The 19077-nt window shown below is 38.5% G+C and overlaps 1 protein-coding gene across 2 annotated transcripts in view; it reads left to right on the top strand.

Moving 5' to 3' along the window:
- Positions 1 to 19077, top strand: part of kpna5 (karyopherin alpha 5 (importin alpha 6)) — a 61777-nt gene that overhangs the window by 15313 nt on the left and 27387 nt on the right. For both annotated transcript variants that reach the window (XM_069886783.1, XM_069886781.1), the window contains exons 5-7: positions 1281 to 1375; positions 15118 to 15249; positions 15789 to 15877. In XM_069886783.1, the coding sequence (XP_069742884.1) occupies positions 1281 to 1375; positions 15118 to 15249; positions 15789 to 15877 (316 nt within the window). The remainder of the gene's footprint in view (positions 1 to 1280; positions 1376 to 15117; positions 15250 to 15788; positions 15878 to 19077) is intronic.

Below are 19077 nucleotides of genomic sequence, written 5' to 3'. Positions count from 1 at the left end.
GCAAGAATAGGTAAAAGATGAGGGATATTAATGCAGAGAGCATCTCTGGGTGGTGAGTGTTGATTTTAGGCTGAGGTGTTTTTTTTTGGAAACTAGTTGAGTTTGTGGAATAGAAGCAATGAAATAATGTAATTAAATGACAAAGAAATCTCATGAAACTTTAGTCTGCATTTTTTTTGTTTGCCTTTCTGAAATCAGTAATATTCCTTCAATGTTATTTAATTCTTAAACATTGACACTGTCATTGTACAAGTAAGAATAATTCTTACAAACAAGAAGAGCAATGGTTTATTTGCCTAAATCTGTGAGATCACACTGCATACTTCTCAGGTTGGAGCAGAGATTTGATTGCCGTGTTCTTTGTTGTATTTTTATGGAACCTTTCCAGATTCTGAGCATCTTGAAATTTTAGTTTACTGCAGCATCCTAAGAAACACTGGAGTTCCATTGATAACTAGTTTGTTGAACAATTTAACCACTTCCTTTTCGTCTGTATTGTTGTCTTAGCTTTTTTAATTTTTCTCCTCTTGTCCCATTTCATTGTCCTAGTACCTTCAGCCTCATTCAGTATTCCAAGCAAATTCTTTCCCTCCGTTCTTCTAATTAGTCTTTTAGTTTTCATTTTATAAAAACCTGTATTTTTCTCCCTCATGCTGTTGCTTTCCTTGTATTCTATAAATGTTTTTAAATTTAGACATACAGCATGGTACAGGACCTTCTAGCCAAGTGCTGCCAAATACACCAATTAACTGATAAACCCCATACATTTTTGTTTATCATCTTCTGTTTATCTCTGCACTTTCCAGCTGGCTGGAGGAAACTACATTCTGAATGGTAATTTGAATTCCCAAACAAGATGCAAATTAAAATTATAACCTCATATGTAGCAATGAAATCCTAATTCATTTTTGATATTGAATTGTTTAGTTAGTATGTTTTAATCATTTTTTAAAGATCTGACTGACCATGGAGGTACATTTATTGGTAATTCTAAATTTTATGGCTAGCAAGGGCTTTTGAATTTTTTGATCGTTCAAAACTGGCCACTTTTGATGCTCTGGACTCTTCTGTCTTAACATGTGATATGTTTGCCTGTAATTCCTATGTTGTAATGGAGTATGTTTTGCCATTATTTCAATATAAATTATTTGGTGTAGGCATTGAATTAACTACATGTTGTTTATTGACATTTTAGTGTCATTAAGCAAAATAATTGAAACAATGGAAAGATTCATTGTAAATTTTACTTTTTGATATTTTGCTAATTTTTTTTCCTTTAGAGCCCAATCCGCCAATTGACGAGGTGATAAATACACCTGGTATTGTGCCAAGACTTGTGGAATTTTTGAAAAGGAATGAGAATTTTACTCTACAAGTGAGTATATTTTGAAGTTTAAATTGTTTTTAGAACATAGAACCTCTGGCCAACTCAACAATCTAAACCCTTCACAACCTTGCACCCATAATCTTTTTGCATCCATGTGTCTTAGAATTTCTTAAATGTCCCAATTATACCAGCCTCCACCACCCCTGGAAATGCATTCCAGACACTCATGACCCTGATGTCTCCCCTAAAGTTTCCTCCCCTCCGCTTAATACAGATGTCCTCTGGTATTTTTTCAAATTTGCACTGTGTAACGGGTGCTGGGTATCCTCCCTATCTATGCTTCTCATAATTTTGTGGTCCTCAGATATGTTTTTTCTCTTTGGAGCAAAAGGCTCTGTTAACCTTGCCTCAAGACATGTTTTCCAATTCTGGAAACACTGTGATAAATTGTCTCTGCACCTTCACCAAAGCTTCCTGTAAATGAGATAAAATAGAATTGACACAATATTCCAAGTGTGGCCTAACCAGAATGTTATAGAGTTGAACATCACCTCATGGGTCTTAAACTCAATAACCCAACCAATGATGGCTACCATACTACCTGATCTTCCTCTTTCTTAACCTCAACATGTTCCAGTATGTTAGCCTGCATACTGACTGCACATTGACAAAGGACCCCTCTCTGGTGAGCACTGAAGCAAAGTATTCATTTTGGACTCCCGTTACCTCCTTTGCTTCCATACACATGTTCTCTCCTTTATCCTCGTAGCCTTGCCTTCACTCTAGTCCTCCTCTGTCCTTCGTGTGTCCACAGAAAACCTCGGGGTGTTCTTTAATCCTACTTGCCAAGACCTTCTTGTGCCCCCTTCTAGCTCTCCTTAAGTCCATCCTTGAGTTCCTTCAGATTTATTGTCCGAGTACATGCATGACAAAACGTACAATCCTGAGATTTTTTCCTGCAGGCGTGGCAGAATTACCACTGATTAGTGGTGCAAAAAATAAACTCTATGCACTATAAACAGATAAAAAGAACTGTAAACAGATAATGAATGTAAACAAACTGCATCACAGAGAGAACAAAAGAAAATCAATAGTGCACGGGTAAGTCCTTGAATGAGTCTCTGAGTTTGTCATTGACGAGTTTGATGGTGGAAGGGTAGCAGCAGTTCCTGAACCTGGATGTGAGTCTTGTGGCACATATACCACTTTCCAGATGGTTGCTGCTGCCCTCCAATGGTAGCATTTCCTGTGGGTGTACTCAATATTGGGGAAGGTCTTGCCTGTGATATCCTGGGCTGTGTCCTCTACCTTTTGGAGAGCTTTATGCTCTGGGATATTGATGTCCCCATACCAGATGCAGCTGGTCAGCACACTTTCCACCACACCTCTGTAGAAATTTGTCAATGTTTCTGGTGTCATACCAAACCTCTACAAACTCTTGAGGAAGTAGAAGCTCTGATGTGCTTTCATCATGATGTCATTGATGTTTTGGGTCCAGGAAAGATCCTCTGAGATAGTGACTCCCAATAACCTAAATTTTCTCACCTCTACCTCTGATCCCCCAATGATCACTGGTTGGCTACTTCTGGCTTTCCTTTCCTGAAGTCAACAATCAGCTTCTTAGTTTTGGTGACATTGAGTGCAAGGTTGTTGTGGTGCACCATTCAGCCGGTTTTCAATCTCCATCCTGTCTGCTGATTCATCTTCTTTATTCAACCCACTACCATGGTGTCATCGGCAAATTTGTAGATCATGTTATTGTTGTACCAAGCTACAAAGTCTTAGGTGTAAAGTGAGTAGAGCAGGGGGCTAAGAACACATCCCTGTGGTGCTCCAGTGTTGATCAAGATTGTAGAAGAGAAGGTTTTAAACAATCTTCACTGGTCTAGAGGTGAGGAAATCCATGATCCAATTACACAGTGGGTATTGAATTCTTTCCTGGCTACCATATAATTTTCATGATCCTTTCCTGACTTTTGCTTCCTTTTTTCCTCTTAACTAGCTCTCTTGCTTCTTTTGTCAATCATGACTCCCTTATCCTACCATTGTTTCCTTGTCTCAGTGCAACAAACCTATCCAGAACCCCAAGCAAGTGGTTCCTGAACATCCTCCACGTAACTTCTATGCTTCCCTTCCCTCACCGGAAAACATCTGTTCCCAGTTTACTCTTAAAGGTTCCTGGCTAATCCCAACGTAATCAGTCTTTCCTCAATTGAACACTTAAACATTTGCTTACTCTTATCCTTGTCCATTGTTATGCTAAAGGTCAGAGCTGTGGTCACTGAAATGCTCCCCCATCATGTGGTCTGTCATCTGACAAGTTTCATTACCCAGTGTGGCCTCTCCTCCAATTGGTTTGTCCATTTACTGTATCATGAATCCTTGGTCACACCTGACAAATTCTGCCCTATCTATTCCTCTTGCATTAAGAAGGTGTAGTAGTCAATATTGTGGAAGTTCAAGCTTCCCAAAACGACAACCCTGTTATTTATTTATTTGTTTGTTTGTTTGTTTATTGCACCTTTCCAAAGTCTGCCTACTTGTCTGTGCTTGGTGTTTAGAGGACTATTTGGGGAGGCCAATGGACGACTTGCAATAGTTTTTTTTTAAAAGTTCTGTCAAAAGTTCAAAGTTCAGATTTATTGTCACAGTACATAGCTGACCAATAATGCAACTGAGATTTTTTTTACCTGCGGCCAAGCAGAATTTCTACTTGTCCAGAAAAGATGCATTTACAAAGAGAAATGTAAACAAATGTGCAATACATACAAAATAAATATTCAATAATAATTAATGTGCAAAGTAAGATTCCTTAAATGAGTCTCTGAATTTGTTCAGGAGTCCGAATGTTGGAGGGGTAATAACTGTTCTTGAACTTGGTGGTATGAATCTTGTGACACCTATACCTCTTTCCTAGTGGTTGCAGTGAGAAGTGGGTGTGTTCTGGGTGGTATAGATCCCTAAATGTCATCCCTAAATGAGCTTCTGCTCTCTGATGGTAGCATCCCATGTAGATTTTCTGGGGAGAATTTTGCCTGTGATGTACTGGCTGTGACCACTATCTTTCGCAGGTATTTCTGCCCAAAGGTATTTGTGTCTCAATACCAGGCCATGATGCAGTTGGTAGCACATTTTCCAATACCCAATACACATCTGCAGTAGTTTGCCAAGGTTTTCAATGTCATGCCAAATTTGTGCAAACTCATGAGAAAGTAGAAGGTGCTGATAAGCTTTCTTCACAATGATATTTGTGTATTTGGGTCCAGGAAATATTCCTCTTAAATAGTTCCCACCAGAAATTTAAATTTGCTCACCCTCTCCAGCTCTGACTTTCCCCTAATGACCACAGGATCGAACACCTCTGATTTTCCCCTCATAAAGTTCATAATCAGCTCCTTGGTTTTGGTGACATTGACAGTGAGGTTGTTATTAGTACAACAGTCAGCCAATTTATCTCCCTCCTGTATGCTGACTCATTGCTTCCGTTAATACAGCCCACTACCGCGGTATCGTCAACAAATTTATAGATGGTGTTATTGTTATACTGAGTTATTGGCTTCCTCCCATTCTAATCCAGTAGACAATTTCTCCTCAACATCCTCTTTTTGCAGCTGTGATACTATTTCTGATTAGTAATGCTACTTCCCTGATTTCCTGAGAGTTCAGTCCCTCCATGAATCCCTCATCCACTCCTTCTTCCCTACCAATTGTCCCCTTGGCACCTACCCCTGTGACTACAGGAAATGCTCCACGTGTCTGTACCTCCTCCCCTCCCATCATTTGGAGTCCCAAACAGTCCTTCCAAATTACCATAGAACATTACTGCACAGAAACAGGCCTCTTCGGCCCTCCTAGTCTGTGCCAAACCTTTTTTGCCTAGTCCCACTGACCAGTCCATAGCCCTCCATTATGAATCTGCAGGGATCATCTGCTGCATCCATTGCTCCCATTGCAGTCTCTACATCGGAAAGACTGGGCACAGACTGGGAGATTGCTTTGATGAGCACCTCCGCTCTGTCCACTGCTGTAGCATGGATTGCCCAGTGGCCATCCTTTTCAATTCCCTTGCTGACATATCTGTCCATGGTCTCATGCACTTCCAGACTGAGATCATTGGCAAATTGGAGGGAATAACACCTCCTCTGTCTGGACACCTTCCAACTTGATGGCATTCTCCAGTTTTCATTTAAGCCCTCCCCATCCTGGTCTTTCCCCCAACCCCACCATGGCTCCTTTCCTCTTCGTTCTCTCTCCCTTTTTCCTTCTGTCTCCTTTCACAGAGCCAAAATCAATTCTCACCTTTCCTCTTACAACATCCATTTGGCATCTTTGATTTGTTGGTCTGGACTTCTCCCTCTTCCATTCTTTCACCTTTCTCAGTCTTTTTAATTTTTACATACAGGCCATTTTGGCCCACGTATCCATGCTGCCCAATTTACACTCTATTAACCAACATCTCCCCCCAGTACATTATGAACAGTGGGAGGAAACCGGAGCCCCTGGAGAAAACACACGCAGACACAGAGAGAACATACAAATTTCTTAGACAACAATCTTAATTGAGACTCTCCCTGCTTTTTGCTTATACAGTGCTCAGGCCCAAAACCTCAGTAATATATTTTTATTTCCTATGGATGCTGAGACTGGCTGGGTTCCTCCAGCATTTTTGTGCAACTCCAATCATGTGCAGATGCACTCCTCACTTGCTCTTTCACTAGTTTCCATTTGCTAAAATTAAATTTGCGAGATTAGTACTCTCCTTGTTAAATTGTCCTGCTCACTCTGTTCATAGGAAAGGAAATTTGCCACTCAGCACACACTTTATTAAGCTGTCCAGCTCTTGCTCACTCTTATACCAACTCCCTTTTGCTGGAAAGTTAATGTCTTGATGGTGTCCCATTTGGCAATTTTGTAGCAACTTTAGAACTCCTATGTTGCAAGAATGCATTTGTTATTTTACAAGTAATATAAATGTTTATATATTCTATTTGACTTGCAGAATTCATTTTGTTTCCTAGTTGTCACAGGAATCGGTATGTTTACATTTAAAACAAAAAGATGCAACTCCCTAATCATATTGTTGCAAATGAGCATATTGAGGAAATTCCTTGCGCAGATGTTTGTTTTCCTGCCTTCTATAAATCCACATGTCTTTGGTTATTATTCAAATGGGCTTCTTTTCCCTGGATGCCACTAAGGCCTTTTGTCAATCGTTGTTAGAGCTATGTGCATGCAGGCAAGTGAAAGCATGTTTAACTTGTCTTTCCACTATCAAAACACTCTCAGATGTGAGGATGAGGAATCTTTAGTAAAGAAAATCAGACTTTAATATGCTCCTGCAGCCATTGTACTAGTGGTCATCAATAATTTGTGACAAACATGATGAATGTCAAGAGTGCTTATGTACTTGTTATTTAGACCCTATTTCTGTCATTGTTTCATGGTCATTGGTCCTGTATCTCAAACTAGTATTCCTGCTCTGTTCATATATTCCATGATGCCCCTTGTGTTAGTGAATTCATCTGCTTGAATGTATTGTGACTTGCCTGTTGGAGAATTCTACTCATCATTGCCTTCTGGATGAGGAAATATTTTGCTTGTCTAATTTTTGCTATACCCCTTCTCTTTGTCGGGTTGAGTGTTGTCCATCATTCATTCATATTGGTTTTGAGCTTGATGCCACACCAGGTATATGTTACTTCTGTAACACAGTCACTTTATTCTGGAGTTCGCTTTTTTTGATTCGGTTTAAGGTTTAAATTTTGTAGCCAAATGGTCCTGGACAAGGCAGAAGTAGGTATGGGTCAACGAGTACCAATTAATAGCATTGTGATATGTTCCGTTATGTTGAAAGTAAGCAGGATTTGGATTTGTCCTGCTGGTTTATGGGCATTTTTCATATTGCTGTGTAAAAATGAATGGAATGGCTTGGCTGTGGAGTTTATTCCTCTACTGCAAGCCTGATTGTTGTCCGAACTTGTACATTTTACCATGTACATGATACAATAATGTCAAAATTTATCAGGTATGGGGATGCATGACCCAGCTAATAAGCTGAGCAGGTGTTTTGAAAGAGCTCTGCACAAAAAAGTATTAAAAAGACAGTTTAAAAGCTCAAAAAACAGAATTTTATCATCAAAAATGGATAAAGCAAATACTAAATGACCAAGGCAACTGAGAACAAAAACTGAAGTGACTGCTCAGCCAGGAACATCGAATGGAAGCCTGATGTATTCTCCAATCTGAACATGGTGGGAACTTTATGCAGTCCTTTTACGAGTATGGAATCAGCAATGAGAGATATATCAGAGGCGGTCATGGAAATTAAAGAAGCTGTGGAAGACTTAAGTGAATGACTCCTTCAGAGACTAAGCTGGACAAAAGACTGGCTGAAGGCATTGGAAGAAAAAGCAAAAATATGGGACACAGAAAAAAGGGCTGATGGACAATATCAACCATACAGTAAATTTTAGCAAGACGTAATAATGTAAGAATCATTGGACTGAGAGAAGGAATTGAGAAAAAAGACACAGTGAGTTTCTTTGAAACATGGATCCCACAAATGCTGGGACAAAATAAATGAAATGCATAGCTGCAAATTGAAAGGGCTCACCGGACTCTTGGACACAGAAGAACCAGCGAACAGACCCCGTGACCAGTCCTGGTAAGACCTTTATGTTACTAGGAAAGAAATGCAATCTTGTGAGCAGCATATGAATATTCAAAATATAATAATGGCCCATTAATGGTGCACAATGCAAAAGTAATGTTTTTCCAGGACTTCAGCCCTGCCTTCGTCAAACAAAGAAAGGAATTTGACGAGGTAAAGAAAAACTGTGATCTTAAAAACTTGAAATATTCAATGATTTATCCAGCAATGCTGAGGGTAGATGTCTCAGATGGTAATCGACAAATTTTCAAGAATAAACAAGTGGAAGAATTTTCAAGAAAGTTATAAAAAAAGATTAAAGTCGCCAGCTGAAAGGGCCGTAAAGACCATTTCAAAAAGGATTAACTGAAAGACATTTTTATTTATACTAATAGTACTGAGCTCTCTAGTTTTATTTAGAGAGCTCTGAAAAGACTGAAAGATGGTGAAGAAAGTTACAAAGTGGGAACCCCGATTGTTTTTTTTTTCATCCTCTCCTCTCTTTTTGGTGGGGGGGTGTAGGGGAGGAAATGATGGCACCAAAGGGAGGGATTCTTCTTCAGAAGAACCACTCTTGGGCTTATTTTTGCGCGCTTCAGGGTACTATTGTCAACGTCACCATCAGAGCTAGGAATGTGTGTTTCTTAAAGGGAAAATGTTTGTGTTGGAAATGCCTTTTAATAGGGATATGTGACGACAGTATTTAGAAAATTGGGAAGTTATTGTTATACAATTTTTGTGTGAAAATGGTATGGATAAAGCACTAAAGTTTATTAGTCTTAATATTAACAGGATAAATGGATCGGTGAAGAGGGTCTTGACATAATTAAAGAAATTAAAAGTAGATATAATCTTTTTGCAGGAAACCCATCTTAATAAATTGGATCATGATAAATTAAGAGGTTGGGTGGGACAAATTGTCTTTGTCTTTCTTTGGTTCAAAGGCAAGGGGATGGCTATTCTAATTAATATAAATAACCCTCCATGACTACCAGCCCCCCCACATCTCCATCGGGCACACAAAACTCAAAACAGTTAACCAGTTTACCTATCTCGGCTGCACCATTTCATCGGATTCAAGGATCGACAAGGCAAATAGCGCCTTTGGAAGACTACACAAAAGAGTCTGGAAAAACAACCAACTGAAAAACCTCACAAAGATTAGCGTATACAGAGCCGTTGTCATACCCACACTCCTGTTCGGCTCCGAATCATGGGTCCTCTACCGGCATCACCCACTGCTCCTAGAATGCTTCCACCAACGTTGTCTCCGCTCCATCCTCAACATTCATTGGAGTGACTTCATCTCCAACATCGAAGTACTCGAGATGGCAGAGGCCAACAGCATCGAATCCATGTTGCTGAAGATCAAACTGCGCTGGGTAGGTCATGTCTCCAGAATGGAGGACCATCGCCTTCCCAAGATCGTGTTATATGGCGAGCTCTTCACTGGCCACCGAGACAGAGGTGCACCAAAGAAGAGGTACAAGGACTGCCTAAAGAAAGCTCTTGATGCCTGCCACATTGACCATCGCCAGTGGGCTGATATCGCCTCAAACCGTGCATCTTGGCGCCTCACAGTTTGGCGGGCAGCAACCTCCTTTGAAGAAGACCGCAGAGCCCACCTCACTGTCAAAGGACAAAGGAGGAAAAACCCAACACCCAACCAACCAATTTTCCCTTGCAACCGTGTCTGCCTGTCCCGCATCAGACTTGTCAGCCACAAACGAGCCTGCAGCTGACGTGGACATTACCCCTCCATAAATCTTCGTCCGCGAAGCCAAGCCAAAGAAAGAGAATAGAAGATACCTTGTTTGATCAAGCCAGAAAGTATGTAATGGCATACTAAAATTTATGGAGAAACATGGACATTTATAAATATTTATGCCCAAAAGTATGACAATGAAGCCTTTATGAAGGACATCTTAAAAATAGCAGAGAAAGAAAAAAAAAATATTTGTTGGATATTTTCTGCTTGGATCCAATACTGGATAGTTCGGCAATAACAATCATGAACAATAAAAGCAGCAAAAATCATAATTTCATATGAAAGATCTAAATCTTATCATGGTATGGAGGCAATTTAATTTGAGATATTAGTGAAATTGGTTTGTTTTATAAATTGGATACATTCCAAATGGCTTTTTTGAGATTAGCTTAGCAGTGGCGAGGAAATGTAGCTATTTCGTGGAAAGATGAAAAGGATCTTGTGTACAAAGATGGCATTTGGAATTGAGATCATGTATTTCATTGGTGAAGATAACTTGTAATTTCAGGGAAAAATATGTATTTAAAAGGATTTGGAGCCCACATTTGTATTATTTTAATTTGAAAGCATAACGATAGGGTTTTGGGTGCCGCTGAGTCTCCTTATCATATTAAGTGAATTCTGTTTGGTTTTTTTTTGGTGGGTAGGGGGTTTTGATGTAGGATAGAGGGAGGGTGTAGTTTTAGGTTTGGAGGGAGGGGGGGTTTGGGTTTTTTGGTAGTGTTTTAGTTTTCTTTTAGCATGTTAAATTTTGATATATTTAATTTTGTAATCATGGTTGTTACTTTGAATATTATTTATGAAAGAAAAGAATGGAGGCAATTAAATCCCACAGAGAGAGACTACTATTTTTACTCATGGGTGCGTGACTCGTTCAAGGATTGACATTTTTAAAAGGAGTGATTAAAAACAATATCTAGCGAGGCTTCTATCAGACCATTCTCCATTAATATTAACTATAGTAATAATGGGAAAGCAAGAGAATATATACAGAAGGCGTCTCAATACTATATTGCTTAAAAGAACAGACTTCTGTGAATTTATAAAGAGACAGATAGAAATGTTTTGTGAAACAAATCTGCTATCTACTAATAATAGTTTTTTGATACGGACATGCTTAAGGCCTATTTAAGGGGACAAATTATATCCTATACGAAGACTCTGAAGAGGGGACATATGGCAGAAGTAAACAATTTGGTGAAGGTTATTAAAGAATTTAAAAAAAAATCAAAGAGCAGGACTACAAGAAGAATACAGATTACTGGAGAATAAAAAAGCTAAGATATAATACAATACAAATATACAGGACAGAAAAAGCTATATTTAAAAATGAAACAATATTTTGAGTTGGATGAACGGGTGCACAAAATTTTAGCTTGGCAGATTAAAACAGGAGTCATCAAGAATGATAAATGCTATAAAAACAAACTAGTATGTAAGCAAAAAGAAATTAAAGACACTTTTGGACAATATTACACAAAACTATCAAATCAAAATTACTAAGAGATGTGAATGAAATGAAAGAATTTTTCCTGAATGTTGAACTTCCAAGGCTGGAATAGAGAGAGAGGATAGAATTAGGTACTCCCTTCACAAGGGAAGAAATCGAAAAGTCCCTGGGCCCTCTACAGGGTAATAATCACTGGGAGAGGATGTGTTTCCACCTGAGTTTTATAGACAATTCAGAATTATTAATGCCCCTTTTAATGGATGTCCTGGACCAAACTGGAAACACAGACCCTCCCAGAGTAATTCTCAACCACGATTATTGCAGTGTAAATGAAAAAGAATAGGGATCCACTAAAAACTTCATAATACTGACCAATATACCTGTTAAATGCTAATTATAAGATACTAGCAAAAGCATTGACTAATAGGTTAGGACAATACTTGCCAAAACTGATGCATACAGACCAAGCAGGATTTGTTAAAGGAAGGCATTCCTCAAATAGTCAAGGAAGATTATTTAATATAATACACATGGGTAAATTGGAATCAAATCCAAGTATTACACTCTTCCTTGATGTGGAAAAAGCCTATGACCATTTGGATTGGCCCTTTTTATTTAAAACACTGGAAAAATTTGGTATAGGCAAAACTCATAAATTGGATAAAAACTTTATACCATAAACCACAAGCTAAAATGACAAATAATCAGATGTCGGCAGTGTTTCCTTTGAATAGATTGAATAGACAGTGATGCCCCCTGTCTCCAGAACTTTTTATTTTAGCAATTGAACAGCTGGTGGAGATGATAAGAAGTGATCAGGATATGGCAAGAAGAACACAAAATCAGACTATTTGCTGATGAAGTGTTATTGTACCTATCAGAACTGGCTAAATCTTTGGAAAAATTACAAGTAACAATAGAAAAATATGGAAGAATATTAGGCTACAAAATAAATATGGATAAAAGTGAGATAATGTCATTAACTTTAAATATAAAAGATACCAAAAAAAGAAGCAAATTTAAATGGAAGATGGATGGAATAAAATTTCTTCGAATAGCAACTGATGATAATTTCTCTGTACAAACTGAATGATGTAACTCTTGGGAAGATAGAAAAAGACCTACAGAAATGGAGAGACATCGATTACTTTGGTGGGAAGAGTTAACTGCATTAAAATGAAAGTGATGCCAAGACTGCAGTACATTTTTTCAATCACTGCCTATTCCATGCTATATTAGGCATTTCCTATGGAATAATAAGGTTCCAAGAATTGCAATGGAAAAACTGACATGGGACTATGGACTGGGAGGACTTAGACTTCCAGATTTCAAAAAAAAATTACCTAACTGTGCAGGCTTGATTTCTCGCAACCTTCTTCACTGAAAACACCTCTCTTTCCCCTCCCCCACCCTGTATTTAGTTCAAATGGGAATGTACTCAATGGAGGAGGTGGAAGCAAAGGACTTTATCTATAAATGGAGTTTCATATCTCTAAAGGAAAAGATCGATAATCCCATTCTAATACATATGATCAGAATATGGCAAGAAATTAATGAATAGGAAAAAGAGTAGGGATATCAATAAAAGCACCATTTTGTAGAAATGTGTTATTGCCTATGAACGTGGGCAATAGAATATTACATTTGTGGTATGACAAAGGGAAAGATATTAAGGTCTGTTACATGGAAGGAACTTGTGTCCTTAGAACAATTAAAACACAAATATGGAAGGGCCAATGGGAGCACCTTCTGTTTTCTCCATCTTAAAGAGAAAGATGGGGACCAATGTTAACCCCACCTGAAATTAGTGAAACTGAACAAAGGATTTGGATGGAGAACGCATCCAAACTTGTAACAAAAATGTACTATGCTCTCCAAAGCTAAAATGAAAAACCAGGGTTGCAGAGGTCAAGAGAAAGTTGAGAGTCGGACTTGGAAAAAGCTGTTCAGATTGCTGTTAAGGTCAGTATGACATCAATTATAAATGCAAGATATGGACTTGTTCAGTATAATTTTTTTACACCAACTATATCTTACCCCACAAAAGTTACACAGATCAAAAGCCAAAATGTCAGATGTTTTAGATGTGGGACTGAGACAGCAACTCTTTTTTAACATGCCACATGGTTGTGTGTGAAAGTGTGACAATTTTGGCAAGAAATCGCAGAAAAATTAACCAGGATAAGAGGAGTGGCCTTCACGGGGGACCTGGAGCTATATCTATTAGATAATTTAATGGAAATAAATGACAAATGGACCAAATATCAAATCTCGTTTATCAAAATAGCTCTGGTGGTCGCAAAAAAAAAATCATGATCATTTGGGCCAGAAAACGTTTTGCAAACGAGACTCTTGGAGTTTGCCAAGGTGGAATAACGGAAGAATTCAGCCACTGAAGTTGGAATTCGAGGGCCAAACCCATCGGGACCATTGCCTGAAGAGGGCGCACAAAATCAGTGACCCGGTGCGGACTCGAAAGGCCAACATGTTTCCACTCCGTAAATGGTTATGGAAGTCCGACTTCCCTCTACTGATGGACTACGGAAATGAACAGCTGTATACCTATGGGAAAAATTTACGTATACGTAAAGAATAAATATGACACTTTTGTAAAGGTCTAGCAGCTATACATAGGGACCCAGATGTGGTAATAAAAAGGGAAAAAAGTATAAAAGTAACTTAAATATACAAAGTTTTCCCAACTGTACTCTATATTCTTAAAATATTTGTAAGCTCTGACGTTGAAGGAAGGGAGAGACTGTTTTTGTTGGTGAGAAAATATTTAATATTGTCTATTTAAAATGTCACTAAAATTTTTGAAAAAAACCCAAAATAAAATATTCAAAAAAATGATTAGGTATGTCCTGATTTAATATAAAAATACTATTCTTTTTCTCAGCTAGTGACTCTCACAGCTTTGCTATTTTTGATGGTTGCGAATCTTGTAGATACAGGAAAGCCAATAGCTTTTTAAAAGTCATCTTTGTTATTTTGAAAACTTATTTGAATGGAGCAAATGAATGTAATTCTTTTAATAAGCATAAGGATCAGTTGGTTATTTGAATAGGGGAAAAAATTAGCTGTGGCTAGTTTTATTGTAAATTACAGCAGTAAATCGAGTATAAACAATCAAAACCAGTGGTTTCCAGTCACTGCTCAGATTTCTAAGAATAAAGTGGACTGGATTTTACTAGTTTTAATAAATTCCAGGTAGAGTTTGGGGTATCACAGAAATGTATTGCATTAAAATATTTTAATTGTTTACTTCATTTTTTTTGGAATGCTCTGATTATCAGACATTTTGGAAGCATTTTAAAACCTTGTCAACTTTGATGCTCAGCAATGCACGGCAAGTGTTTTGATGACTTTAAAAGGCAACCAGAAGAGTTTCTTGGGTCTTATTCTGGCCTATTTGCATAATTCAATTTGGTTCTTCAAGGCCCTGCAACTGCTTGGGGATTTCTCAGTCTGAAGATGGTAAGTGTAGGGGAATGGGAAGCACTTGCAACTGACCACTGAGAGAACATTCTGCACCATTGTTTTTGTTCATGTGTGTGTGAACTTGTTCATATGCACAAACCTATACATTTTCTTTCCTGAATTTAGTTGTCTTTTTGTCTGTTGCACTAAACTTCTTCTGATTTATTTTTCATTTAGACATGAGTAATTCAACCCAAAATATAGAATTAGATCATAAAAATTTCAATACTCTTAATGTATTGAGCTTTCAGATGGATTATTTGATATTTTCATATGTGCATTGGAAAAATGTAATGTAAATCAACTGAAATGTTTCTTGTTTTTGAGCACTTTAAATGTAATCTGTGGGGGAAAAAATATAAAACTCGTATCTTATAAGTTCTTGTAAAATAAATGTACAATATTTCTTTGGATTATTAACCTGAGCCATTTTATATCCTCAGTTTGAGGCCGCATGGGCTTTAACAAACATTGCTTCTGGAACATTTCTTCACACTAAAGTTGTTATACAAGCTGATGCTGTACCTATCTTCATTCAGCTGCTTAATTCTGAATATGAGGATGTGCAAGAACAGGTATTCCCTTTATTCTAAATTTTTTGTTTCATTTTTATATACTTTTTTTGATTTTTATGTAACACCTTGTATCGATAGACCTGAAAAGTATATAAATGACGAGCAAACCCAATTTATTTTTTGTTACTTTTTCATTTATTTGTGATTAGTTTGAATGTAAGGAGTACGGAATAGAAAGATTTCTGCTATTCAAGATTAAATATTGGACCTTTTTATCATAATTGGATATGATCCCTTATATATCATATTGGATTTATAATATCTAGCAGATATTTTGCATTGGGAAACTTGCTGAAAGATGGATAATGTGAATTGTGGTGTCTAATGATATGACAATGTTAACTCTGCCCCAAATTTTAAGCTTACCTAGAAGAGTCTTTGCAAGTCTAACTTAATCTACCTTTTTTTAAAAAAAAACCTGAGGAAGCAATTACAATTGAACTAGCTGTAATTTGTAACAATTTAATCAATCTAACTGAAAAAGTTCCTTCTGTGGATGTGCATTTCTAAAGTGTCTTAATTGTTGTATTGTGTTCTAGGCGGTTTGGGCATTGGGCAACATTGCAGGTGATAATGCTGAATGTCGAAACTTTGTATTGAACTGTGGAATTCTTCCACCCCTTTTACAGTAAGTTTGTACCAGTTAACCAAAAATGAATTTTTTTGTTGTCGCTGTTAAGCTTGTATTTATTCCTTGTTGCTTATTGATGAGAGAATGTGGCAATGAACATGCCCATAAGCCATCAAGTTGTGGTATTGCCATAATAAAGTCAAGCAACCTGTATCGGCAAAGTGATACACAAATCAAGTTTAAAGGTTAAAGTATCATGTGGCTTGAAATGACAGATGCTAGTTTTGTTCTTTTGTGTCTGCCAAAATTATGGGTGTTGATAAATCAGTCATGCATCGATTTGAATCCAGGTTATGTTCTGAAAGTGGGGATGCAAATAGATTTGGGCATGTCGATCATTATAAGTTAAATATACTGCTCAACGTTAATAAAATCTATTCCTCTGAGAACAAGATGAAATATATATTAAATATGGTCACAGATTTAATAACTGCCACCAGACTTGTTTGACACAAACCAGGCAGCAATTTACATTTCAAATCGGTGCCTGGGTTGAAGCAAATTGTACTTTATTGTGTGAGGAGCTGCAGGTTGTCTGGGCCTGAAGGGTCTCCGGTTTAATAATCTTATGTTCTTAATTTTTTTTCTTTTTGATGTTTTTTTAAACATTTTTATTGAGTTTAATATATAAACTTGCATACAAAATTCATTGAGATATATAACTAGTCACCTCGAATACATGTATAGAAAATCAGAAAGCATACAACAGCATTAGCCAGTTGCCTATTCATATGAAAAACAAAGCAATTAACACATTCTTAATGTATATAATTAAACCCATTTACCAAATTATTTGGGTAAAAAACCTATCAAACTAATCTACCCCCACTCCCTCTAATTAAGGTTATCATTAATTATGCAAAAGGAAGTTTGGAATCTGATTCGGATGGCGAACTCCCGGACTCTTCAGAGTTCTTAATTCTTACGATCCTAATAGTATTCCAAGAATGGGCTCCACATCTTTACAAATTGAAATTTTCAGTTTTTAATATTGTAGTGTTGCACCTATACTGTGTGGCTCACCTATGCAGTGAGCAAACCGAACCCAGCAGTTGCGAACAGGAAAGCAACTGATGGCATCTAGCAAGACTTAGATGTGCGTGTACTGGAAGCCCACATCACTTTCGCCTTGCAGGACACGGGGGTTAAAGGGAAAGGGCGCAGGTGTTTGAATCACGAGTTTTTTGATTTTTGAATAAAGGAGTTCGCACTGAGACGTTGATAGATTCGGCTGGTTTCTTTCACACTCCTAGCTCAACATCGCCAACCTCCAATGCTAGTTGTGGCACACCGTCATATTGGTGACCCCAACAATTCAAAAGTTTTTGAACCCAAAAAAAAAAGAACAATGTTAGCGCAGTTTCCCAGAAGCTGTCAGTATTCCGAAACTGATGGTTTCAACAAGGCAGAGGCCCAATTTCAAGTCAGGAACATTCTTGCAGACGAAACCAAGTATTACTACATGGTATCTGCACTTTTCCAAGAAACAGTAGGCCAAATAGTCGATTTCCTACAGCACCCTCCGGAAAACAAGAGGGATGAAGCAGTCAAGGCCCTGTTGCTGGAAATATTCAACTCATCATGCCACAAACGTTTGCTCCGTGTTGACGGTCTGGGTGTCCGCTCGCTGTCGGCCTTGATGAATGGTATGCTGGCATTGGCAGGCGGCCATAGACTATTCCTGCTTTTTGAGCAAATCTTTCCAGAGCAGATGCCTGAAGATATCCGCTTCTTCCTATCGAATGAGGACTACATGGATCCACAAAGGAAACTGTCAAAATAACTTCATCGGTTTTTGTTGCATGGACTCTGGAAACGTGAGGCACTGGACCAGAGCATGCACACACTTCAAACCTCCAACATGTAAAGGCACCACTACAGCCTTTTCAGCTATCACATAGAAGGTTTGAGCTTGTGCATGTAGACATTGTTGACCCATCTGAGTCCAGAGGATCAAGGTACCTGTTTGACAGTGGCAGATTTTCTAGGTAGCCTGAGGTAGTTCCCACAGCAGACATGACGGTGGAGACGTGTCCCAGGATGGGCATTGCAACCTGTGTTGCACAATTCGGTCTCCCTGCCCACATTACTTCAGACAAGGGAGTTAAATTCACGTCAACCATATAGTCTGTTGTTGCACAGCTGCTAGGAATTCAGCTCCACGGGATGATGGAATACCACCCACAGTAACAGTTCCTCAAGTACCAAAAATCAGTCCTTCTGGGCAGTCACATGGCAACCAAAGAGGATTTGGTGGCATCTTCGGCTGAACTAGTCTATGGCACTGCGCCTATGGTACCGGGAGAATTTGTTCCAGCACCACACAAGCAAGGCGATGCACCAAAGGAGATCCTCACAAAACTCGGAGAGGCTATGGAATTTAGCTCCGATACCTACACCGCATCATGGAATAGTACCATCGAATGTACTTGACGACCTGCAATGGGGTGGATTTGTGTTTTTCTGCAGAGGACCGAACAGAACACTCCTGCAACGATCGTATGAAAGGGATTGTAAAGTAATTTGACACAACGGGACGACTTGGGGGCTGGGAAGAAACTTTCACAGTAGACCACCTCACACCGGCACACATTGATATTGAATAGCTGGTTATGATTCTGACCATTCGCAAATAAGGCAGACCTTAAAAAAGGCAATCGATGCACACCGCTGATGCCATTTCTGGGAGTGGGGTCATGTAGTATTGCACCTACACAGTGTGGCTCACCTATGCAGTGAACGAACTGGTCCTAGTAGTCGCAAACAGGAGAACAATAGATGGCATCTAGCAGGACTTCAGATGTAAACGAGCCTCACACCAGAAGCCCATGTCACTTCTTCCCTACAGAACGCGGGGGATAAAGGGAAAAGACACGGGTGTTTTAATCCCGGGGGGTGGGGGTTTGGTTTTTGAGTAAACGAGTTTGCACTGAGATATTGCTGGACTTGGCTAGTTTCGTTCACACTCCTCGCTCAACATAGCCAACCTCCATTACTTATTGTGGCACACGGGCATAATATCTAATTTTCTCCAAGCTTAAATAAGACATTACATCATGTAACCACTGCATGAGGAGATGAAGAATCAACCTTCCATTTCAGTAAAATTGCTCGTCTGGCCATCATCATAGTAAAAGATAAAATTTCTCCGAGTTGCAGACAGAGCTATATCTGGTTCACATGGAAAAACCAAACAG

Source organism: Narcine bancroftii, chromosome 6 (assembly GCF_036971445.1).
Source record: "Narcine bancroftii isolate sNarBan1 chromosome 6, sNarBan1.hap1, whole genome shotgun sequence".
Classification (NCBI taxonomy): domain Eukaryota; kingdom Metazoa; phylum Chordata; class Chondrichthyes; order Torpediniformes; family Narcinidae; genus Narcine; species Narcine bancroftii.
Note: the sequence above shows the minus strand (reverse complement) of the source record. Positions and strands in the feature narration are given on the sequence as shown.